The sequence below is a fragment of the Pyrus communis genome, chromosome 6 (genome assembly GCF_041283825.1).
Source record: "Pyrus communis isolate YQ-2024b chromosome 6, ASM4128382v1, whole genome shotgun sequence".
Classification (NCBI taxonomy): domain Eukaryota; kingdom Viridiplantae; phylum Streptophyta; class Magnoliopsida; order Rosales; family Rosaceae; genus Pyrus; species Pyrus communis.
Window position 1 is genome coordinate 431,237 of NC_142570.1, and position 10,247 is coordinate 441,483.

Below are 10,247 nucleotides of genomic sequence, written 5' to 3' on the forward strand. Positions count from 1 at the left end.
ACCCCTATAACATACTATCATAACGAAAACTAAAAACTGAACTGAAAACAAAGCCATACGGATCAAAACTTATACAAAGCAGCGGTTGCGTGGCAAGGCTAAAGAAAAACTGGACAGGGAGTATTTCACAAGATCACCACTAAATTACCTAAAAGAATATCACACAATCATGTACAAGAAGATTTCAAGATGATTCTCCGCCTCCACCGGACCAAACAAAGCGAAGAAAGGACCTAAGAATACAGAGCGTGCAAAATTACATTCTTGGATTACAGCTAATTTTGGAACACAACTTTGGTAAAGGGGGGAGAAACGAAGGGTATTTCCAACAAAAAAACCAAACACACCTTTCAATGCACCGTGCAGCAACGTGAAGGGCCGAAATCTATCCATATAAATAACTAGTTCCATTGAGGGAATCAACCGTTGGCCCCTTCATAAGTTAAGACGCCCAGAACTCCAAATTGCAAGCGCAACTGCACTATGTTGTCTTTACCAAGAGAATTTCAGACCGTGGGAGAGTTCAAGATGATATAGGTTCATAAGGATATGATAGCCACGGGTGCTTCAGAGCGTCAGATGCAGAAGGGCGCTTCTTCGGGTTTATCTCAAGCAGATGAGCAATGAAGTCAATGAAGCTTTGGTCCCCCATTGGAAGCCTGTGCCTCAAGGATGTCTTCTTTGGTATCAGGTATTCCAGTCTGTTAGTTTCCTGAAGAACAGAGGAGAATAGCATTGTTTACGAGATAGATAAATAAATACATGAATACCTTGTAAACTAGTTACCAGTGTTTGTACATACACTACCCTACAGAATTGGGGAAAGCAGGTTCATGAATTTACAAAGATATATGAAATGGAGTAATTAACTCAAATCTGTATGGCTTACCTGATTCCGTTCATAAAGCATGTGATTTTTTGTGAAGTATTTGTATGTATCACGCCCTTTCGCTAGCATGCCTTGATCAATAGGGGAAATGATTCCCATCACCCGTGCAAGTAAAGTTGCAGGTGAATCATTCTGGAAGAGTACCTACACAAAGCAAGGTCATTTCAACATTTAGTACCAATATCATGATTTTGTTTACTTTCCAGAGAAGTTGTAGTAGTTTCAAATGGCAATAAAATCACACATCCCTAATCCTCGTTGCCAAAAAATAATGACAACTAAATATTATACACTATTTCCTACACTTGATTTGTCTACAGTTTCAAATACTTTTGGCCAGCCACATGGATTGTTTGTACTTTTTCCCATGAGAAGTGAACTATAACATTGTGTATCTATAGGGCTTTTACATATACTTGTACTAAGAAAGATTTCTGTTCAGTATATGTACTTTATTCTATGTATAGCTGAAGCTCTGAACGAAGAACCGAATCAGATATACTGACACAATGTTATACACCATTTCCTGCATGCGGTTCAGGTATAATCTTCTTAGTTCTTTTAGTTGATTTTATAGGCATCAAAGCGTTCGTAACACAACAAAAATTCATAGCAACATCAGTGAGTAGACAAGTCTGCACAACAATATCTGAGAAAAACACACTTGTTTTGCTTTGTCATTTATCTCATAAATCCATGTTAAGGTTTTCATCTCCGCATCTACTAGAAATTCGAATGGATTTATGGATGAACCACAGAACTTACCAGAGACATCATACAGAATGATAACAATAATAATGACGACTCTATGTACACAGACGGGCACAAACACGTAAATAAGCCAGTATTCTTACAGAAGCTGAGATTTACTTCAACTACCAGTCAGGTTAGAGCTTAACATTAAGATATTAACAGATCTCAAGTACCAGATAACTGAATATTTTGCTTATAGCAAAAAAGTCAATATTTAGTTACCTTGTTTGTAATAAGTATATTAGGAAATTAAAAATCTAATGATAAGTATACAAGGATGCAAAGCACTTACATTGCCAGTACAAAGTTCGGCCAAGATGCAGCCAAGTGACCATATATCTATCTTCTTATCATATGGAAGTCCCAAGATAACTTCAGGAGCACGATAGGATCTGGACTGAACATAGGAGCAGAGATGATCCGTCTCAAAGCAACTACTCCCAAGATCAATGACTTTGACCTCACATCTACTGTAGCTTTTTACCAGTATATTCTCAGGTTTCAAGTCACAATGTATCATGCCAAGGCCATGTAAAAACTGAAGCGCTTCTAGACACTGAATCGTAATTGACTGCATAATGTTCAATAAATTTAAACCACCAGCATAAAAAAAAAACTAAACGGTTGTCAAATAGAAAATGGGACCAAACAAACCTGCAGTCGTGGCATTGTGAAGTAGACCTCCCCTCCTGACTCCCGATTAAACTTATGAAATTCATACAAGTTTGCTTTGAGAAGTTCACATACTATTAACAAATGTTCCTACCACACAAAGTCAAATTCTAATTAACATTCATTGAGACAAATATGTAACTTATAAATGCACGAACAAGACCAATGCACTAACAGGAGGCGCAAGTTGGGAATACAAATGACTGTAAAAAACCTGCCCCCAAAGGAATCTCAATCTTAACATAATTAACCACAGAATAGATATACAAAAATTTCAAGTTTTTCCCTCCCCATGCTAACATAAGGTACTGTCCTGAAGCATAGGAGTCCCAGGTACACAAGACAATGAAAGACGAGTCATACAAATCTAGCAAATAAATGTGCACATATGAAACAATTATCTATCTCAAAGTTTTATAAAAGCTACCAAATAAGATAAAGTAAATGTCAAACTGTGCATTTCCTTACTCGATAGTAGAAGTAATCGTACAAACGAAGAATGTGGTACTTGTCACCAGGATCATGCTTATTGACGTATTTGAGAAGCTTTATCTCATCAAGGCTCTGATCAAAGAAGTCTTTGTTGTTCTTTATAATTTTCACACATACATCCATGCCTGTATGTAGATCATGAGCTTGAATAGCTTTGCTGAATGCAGCTGATCCAAGATATTCGGTGACATGATAGCGGCCAGCTAACACAGAATTCATAACAACATGAAAATTTTTGTCCTCCTCAAAGCCAGTTCTGCAGAACAAAAACATGGGGTTCAAATCAGAATCAAGTTAAGTAGCCAATGATAAATTAGATAGCAATGAAGAGCTTCAAAGCAGTGAGACACATAAGCAAAAGCAGAAAGACTAAAGTCCATCACAAGAGTACATGTCTCAACAAAAGAAATCACACAAGAAAGCTGTTTCAAGTTTAGGCGGATTGTGTTGTCATGATGTTGTTTATGCTGTACACAAAAGAAAAATAAAGGAAACACAGAGAGAGAGAGAGAGAGAGAGAGAGAGAAAGAGACGGGAGTAATTAAGGTATTATTCTTCTTTCTTGAAGAAAGGTCTAATGCTACAGTTTCAAAAGTTTCCAGAGCTTTTTAAAATGTATTATTGGTGTAAACAGAAAAATCCAACACCCGAAACACAATGCTCCTGTAATGAACCATGATCAATTAATTTACATTTGAGACTGGTGAATATGTGAAGACGTGCCTGTTTTTCCTGTGCACAATCTTGAGGTTGAAGGTCTCAAACTCTTCCTCTTGAACCTTTATTTGCCTTACTTGCTCTTGCACAGCAGCCGCCTCTTCGTCCTCAAGTGATGCCCCCGTATCTTCTTCCCTAACAGCAGTAATTTTCTCATCTTCTTCTTGCTTGGCATGCTCTCTTTCAGCATAAGCATAATTAGAGAGCGTTGAGGGAGTCGAGTTTGTGGATCTAACAGCATTAGCATTATTTTCATCCCTAGAACTCATTCTAGGTGAGGACTCGTTACTTTTCTCCCTCCACGAAGCAAGCATTTTATCATCATCAGGTTCTTCGGTGACAACAGCATTGCAGTTGTTCGACCATAAAGGTTTACTAGAGCTTGCCTGCACCAATTGTCCATCTCTCAGTGGTGGGGGGAATGAAAATCCCCCTTCTGAATGATTTTTCTTCTGTCTAAAAGCACCATCATTGTTCTCAACTGTATATTTATTTGCCTCATGTTTACTAGTTTTCTTCTTGTCCTTCTCAAGTCTATCAATATGTTTCTTATCTGAGTCCTGATGATTCTTCCGTGGCCCACCAATTCCTACATCATGGTCCCGAAAGTATTCTAGATCCCCTTCACTACTGCCTCCAATCAAACTTTCCCGTACTTCACTGCCGATATCAGCAGCTTCGCTATTGATTCCCACACCTATTGATCTTACTGAACCAAGCTGGTCGTCATCCACACAAACCTCTTCCAGACGTGGCCTTCCATTCTCATTCACAACTTTCCCATCCCCTAACATGATGAGTTCATTGGTCTGAGTGACAAAGCCCTGCCAGACAGGTTCTGAACGCATTAAATTAAGCTCCTCTTCATCCATCAACTGTCCATCATATTGAGCTATTAAATCATTCTCATCGGTTCTCCCATACAATTCAGTCACTGATAATCCCATAGGATCATCTGAAGTTATAATTGGTTCAACATTTTTCGCTTGAAAGTATCGCTCACCAGATAAATAAGAATCCTCCTCAGCAAAAGATTGATCATCATCCTCCTCTTTGGTTGGGCCCCTTTCCTGTGGATCTGGAACACTCCCATGACCTGTTCCCTTTTCATTGTCACTAGGATAATCAATTTCATGGGCCAGAAACCATGACTCATCTTCAATAGGTTGTCTCATGTATCCGACATCATCATCATCATCATATTCATCAGAGTCCCAATATGGGTAGTCAATCGTTTCACTCAATCCATCACCAACGGTAGCAAAACCAGAAACCAGATCAGATGCGTCCTCTGCAATCCCCTGACTTACAGACAGCCAACTGCCTCCTACAGGTCTTTTTCCACCTGAACCATAATCTTTAAAGAAGAAATTAGAGACTAGACATATCAAAACAACCAAGATAATGTGACAAGAAATTTGACTCTGAACAACTTCAGAAATCCAAAAATTTGAGGAATGGTCAAGACAAACTCTACTTATCTAAGCAAACAAAGGAATGAGTAAAAATGACCATTGAGGAAGATAGCTGCCAAGCACATAAGAATGAAAAGGTCTGCAATGATTTTAAGTCTTGAAAGCCCAGAAAATAAAAATAAACTGACGACTACAATAGCTACTTAAAACAAAACAAAGAGTATCAACAACTAACCTGAAGAGTTGATTTCTTGTCCAATAGGTACATCCAAATAAGACCCAATAAGAGCATTGTCAGCAGAGCTGAGTTTCGCGCCAGGTCCGTCTCGTTCAAACTTTTCCTCCCAATTAACATTCAATGGTTTGTCCTCTGACTTGAGTTTGACTGGTGGCAGCCTAGGGAAATCTTCCTTTTGATTCTCGGACAAAATAGGAAAAACTAAATTACTAATGGTCTTTTGCTCAGAACTCCCTTGTGACTGGCTTAAGTATAAAGCTCTTCCCACCTCATCAACCTGCTCCTTTATTGTTGCCCTAATATCAGTCAACTCAGTTTTTCTCTTTCCTTCTTTTTTGTCAGAACCAGAAGCACTATCATAACTCGTTGACACATCACCCTTGGAGAAAGGAAACACGGTCTTGACAGAACAATCTTTCCACATCTCTGAAGGTGGATTTGTTGGTTCTTCGATTCTTGGCCAAGGATTCTCTGCTGCATTTTCTTTGAAGAATGTGGTACTCGTCTTAAGTTGTTGGTCAAGTTCCTTAGGTTCACTTGTTTGGGTTCTGTCATACTTGAATTCCACACTAGGTTTGCTAGTACTTCCAGACCAAGAGGTTTTCTTTTCACCAGAAAAGCAAAACTCTTCTGCATTTTCTTTGAAGAACGTGGTACTCGTCTTAATTTGTCGGTCAAGTTCCATAGGTTCACTTGTTTGGGTTCTGTCATACTTGAATTCCACACTAGGTTTGCTAGTACTTCCAGACCAAGAGGTTTTGTTTTCACCAGAAAAGCTAATCTCTTCTCCATATTTCAAAATGGCTTTACCTGAATTGGGAACTTCAGTTGTATGATTCTTTGATTGTTGGGATATCTGAGGCTCTGGGAAGTTACTGATAATACCACCACCATCACTTTGATAAGGTTCTGCAGGTCCATTGCTCGGACTGGACTTCCAAGAATATAAATCAAGCACGGTGTCCTCTAAACCTTTAGAGAATGCAAAGCTCTTGTGATTTATCCCAGCCACATCAACTGATTTATTCCACTCCCCAATAGAAGCAGCATTTTTCCATTTGCTTTCAGACCCATTTCTACCAGTTCCACACTCAATCTCTTTCACTATAAGTTCCTGAGAAACTTCATCACCATTCCGAGATCCCAAGCCTTGATTTTCCACCACTAGCTTGTCCCCGTTTTCAGCTTCCGACGAATGACCAGAATCCTTCTCCTCAAAAGTAAGCTTCTGAAGGAAACCATTCAAATCAGGACGATTACCAAGCTCACTTCGAAGAGCTGCCTCTGCCCTTAAAAACCTATTCTTCCGCAGAAAGTCCAGAATAATGTCAACAGAGTTTGAGTCCGCCATTTTCAGCCTCCTAAAACCTACAAGCATGCATAAAAAAAACAAGCACCCACCAATCCTGAGAACACACCATTAACAAAAGCTCATCCTAAACAAAAGTTCAAAAACCCATCTTCCAGTTTGCCCCACTTTGCTAAGAAAGTGAAAAAACATAACAGATTTTCTAAAAATTAAATGAAAGAAACGAACTTGACATTCCTTCCTTCCAAATAAAGTGAAGAAGTTACCTTGTATTAAGCTCAAAGACTGGTGCCATTTTGTCTTCTACTGTCCTGAACAACGAAAAAAATGGAACATTCAGAACATCAAAAAAATTATTTTCCTTTCCCCCACATTTTCCGAGCAACCAAACAAAGAAAAACAACTTAACTTTTCCCAGAAAAAATTCAAAACCCAAGTTGTAAAAATGCATCACATGAGAGTGCAGGCCCGACTTTCCATCCCGTAACCGCGCATTCTCAACGTGGATCGGGCATTTACAGGCAGACCGCGATTCCCAAATCCCACAAATCAAAATTTACAAACCCTTAAAATCCCAACAGATTTACAAGTTCGCGGAGTGGGATTCAAATCCCACGAAACTTTCATAGCCGTTGCAACAAAACACTAGACTATTTCTCGGCCGGAGAAAATCAAGATCTGATTTTTAATTTAAACCCATGATTTGTATGGGGAAAATGATTTCTGGGCATCGGAGAAGGGGACAAAAAAAGGTTGAAACTTGCAATTAGAAAAAAGAAACGGTGGTTAGATAAACAAGAGAGCGGCAGATGAAGAGAAGAGAGGCACCTGGTGGGAATGGAAGTGGCCGGTTGCTGCCGGCGCTGCTGCTTCTTTTGTTTCTCGTCTTTGTAGGCTTTTGGGAGGAGGGAGGCGTAGTCTCCTGAATCGAGGTGGAGGTGGTCCAAAAACCAAAAGCTTCGATTAGTTTTAGATTTTGATGCTCATGGAATAACTTGAATATATTCACTCACTACTATCAATTTTATGACCATAAAAAAACATTAATATATCACTATTCTCGTTTATTGTTATTTTTCTTAAGAAAATTAATGAAAATAACTTTAAAACTTTGAGTTTTAATCAAAATGACAAAAATGTGTTGTAAGTGAATAGTGACTTTTTAGAGTAAAAATATATTTTTTGTTAAAAATGAATACTACCAAAAATGTTTCGTTAAAACTCCCTTATAATATAAAATACAACTTATGTCGCATAAATTATTAAGAATAAGAATTTTATACTAATTTATATCTAACAGAGAGTTCAATTTTTGTTGTTGATGAACCGCATGATAGTGATCAAGGGCTGAAATGCCTCAATGGTTTTTTAAGCCACCTGTTGGTCCTTTTTTATTTATTTTTTATAAGAATACAGTGGATTAAAGAAGAAGACACGAATCATTTGAAAAATATTTTTAAAATGACTAAAAGTATTATTGGTTTAAGATTTGAAAAAACATATGCAAGTAGTATTTTAAAGCACTTTTAAGTCATTTTAAAAATATTTTTAGTAACTTTAAACGCAGTTTCAATTGAGCTATTGTTAAGAGTATAATTATCTAACAAACAATAAAATAATTATAGTAAATTCTTACAAAACTTCCTAGTGAATTACATAAAGGAGAAAATAAAAGTGGGTAATACCTATTTTGAATTACTTTTGGAAAAAAAAAATATTTTGAGTTACTAAATAATAATTTTATTTTTAAATGCATACTATTTATACAGCAGTATCTAAGTTGTCTATGGTTTGGTATCTCCTAGTAGTATTGACATGATAATTTCAATTACGGCCACCATCATGTGATTCACTAGTGATACAAATTAAACCTAGAGTGCACTGTGTGAAATACTAGCTTAAATTTCTTTTCCAACCACTGAACCATTTTGTGGTTGTGGGTGACCCTATTTCAATTATGTGAGAGACAACATGAGTACATCATGCGTTCCGTCCATTTTGGCTCTTAATTTGTTGTGTGGCCCTCCTAGGTACACAGAATGATCTAAGAACAATTTGAAATAATTTTGGGCTTCTCATTTTTCCCTTCAGACAAAATTGGGCCCTCCAACATCGGAAGAAATGTGAGCTCATAATCCTTCGCTGGGCCTGGAGTTTATAGTACTCTGGACAAGATGGGCTGGACTTTATGTGTGAATAAGTCCATGATTGGTTCAACGGGTGTACCAGTCCGTCAAAGCCCATTCGACTAGTGCTGAACCATTGTGAAAAATTTGATGCGTGTAACGTGAGAGATTTTTCAATGTGATTGAAACACGGAATAATATATTAAGTGTTATTATACAAACGACGAAATATGTATGTTAAAAATTTAATAACTTACAAAATAAAATTTTTCATCACTTATAAAACACGTGGTGCACTTGCGTTCCAGTTACAATGGAAATTTCTCGTGTAGCGTTATTTTTGTGATCAACCCTAAATTGCTAGAAAATGTACCCATATTGCTACGTGGCCAAGTGGGGAATTCAGATCCGATTAGGGAGGGAGGAGGCCAAGGAATCATCCCAAGGAGTTGACCACCAAACCACCAGATTCCTCACTCCACTTAGCTCCCCAATCACGTGTCACCACGTAGACAGAGAAAGAAAGAAGAAATAAAAAAAGGGAAGCGTGAGGCGCACCCTACAAGGTAGGTACCAAAGCGTCGGTAAGGCATCAAACATCTCACGACGTGGTGAGGCACTCCGTCTCCGTCACCTTTGTTCGCCTCATTTTTGTTTCACATTAAAACAAAACAAATTATTTCCACATTAACTAATAATTATTTTGTTGAATATTAATAAAGGAAGATTAATGAAAATGATTTAAAATTTTTGAGTTCTAACAATAAGGACAAAATAAATGGTAAAGTAAGTAGTACCATGATTGATTTTTTAGTGTAAAAATGTAGTTTTGTTTGTTAAAATGAACAATACGATGAGCTTTTAGTTAAAATTTCCTAATAATAAAATGTTATTTACTAGTAATGTGATTCAATAATTTCAATTCAATTGAGTTTATAATTTTTTCTTATCGATATTACTACACTAAGTTGAAGTTGAAGGTCACGACCACCACATCACTAATTACATAAAATTTTAAGTATTAAATTACTAATTACATTGTCGGAGTGACAAATTTTTTGATTTTGTGTGTGCAAGAAAAAAACTCAACACAAACATGTTTATTACAATTACGTGCTTTAAATGACAGAATTCATAAATCAGAGAAGATACAAAAGAAAAGGTTACATTTTCTTAATTTCATGTCAAAGACAACCTTGTCACCACAAGCCCCCAGTTGATCTGTTTCATAATTTTCAAGCATTTGATTATAAATTATAATATTAAAAACGTGTTTTTTTTTAGTAACTTTTTCTTTTTGCACATTCTTTTTTATTTATGACTATGGAATTGTATAAATAGAATAAATATTGTACACAGATTAAGTGTACAAAATAGTGTGTGATTATTAGTTATCTGCCTTCTATTTTGTTAGTAAATAAACACACAACATAAAAAAAAAAAAAATAAATAAAAAACTAACGAAAATGGCTTGAAAACTTTGAATTTTAATCAAAATAACAAAAATGTGTTGTAAGTGAATAGTATTAGGAGTGACTTTTAGAGTAAAAATATCGTTTTTCGTTAAAGTAAACAGTACTGAAAGTGTTTCGTTAAAACTTTCTAAAAAAAACTCCAAGTCTATAAGCTTAACACA

At 36.6% G+C, this 10,247-nt stretch overlaps 1 protein-coding gene across 5 annotated transcripts; it reads right to left on the reverse strand.

Annotated features, from left to right (window-relative positions):
- Positions 1 to 123: 123 nt before the first annotated feature.
- Positions 124 to 7,519, reverse strand: LOC137710590 (uncharacterized). 5 transcript variants are annotated; one of them, XR_015963290.1, is made up of 10 exons: positions 7,314 to 7,519; positions 6,752 to 6,796; positions 5,174 to 6,544; positions 3,530 to 4,880; positions 2,783 to 3,062; positions 2,297 to 2,404; positions 1,935 to 2,213; positions 890 to 1,033; positions 348 to 712; positions 124 to 233 (listed from the first exon to the last, which is right to left on the reverse strand). XR_015963290.1 is itself a non-coding variant. In XM_068449657.2 (9 exons), the coding sequence occupies exons 3-9, from the start codon at positions 6,525 to 6,527 to the stop codon at positions 524 to 526; spliced, it is 3,705 nt and encodes a 1,234-aa protein (XP_068305758.2). In that variant the 5' UTR covers positions 6,528 to 6,544; positions 6,752 to 6,796; positions 7,314 to 7,519; the 3' UTR covers positions 124 to 523. The 5 variants fall into 5 exon arrangements, 3 of the variants coding, with proteins under 3 accessions (XP_068305758.2, XP_068305759.2, XP_088551402.1); XR_015963291.1 differs by having other exon boundaries at positions 3,530 to 4,868; positions 7,314 to 7,502; XM_068449657.2 differs by having other exon boundaries at positions 124 to 712.
- Between the last annotated feature and the right edge of the window lie 2,728 nt (positions 7,520 to 10,247).

Coding starts and splice junctions, on each gene's coding strand:
- LOC137710590 (XM_068449657.2), bottom strand. CDS start 6,527: ATGGCGGACTCAAACTCTGTTGACATTATTCTGGACTTTCTGCGGAAG. Junction 2,405..2,782: donor ACGATTACTTCTACTATCGA/GTAAGGAAATGC, acceptor TTTGTGTGGTAG/GAACATTTGTTAATAGTATG. Junction 1,034..1,934: donor CCGAACTTTGTACTGGCAAT/GTAAGTGCTTTG, acceptor TGCTTTGTGTAG/GTACTCTTCCAGAATGATTC.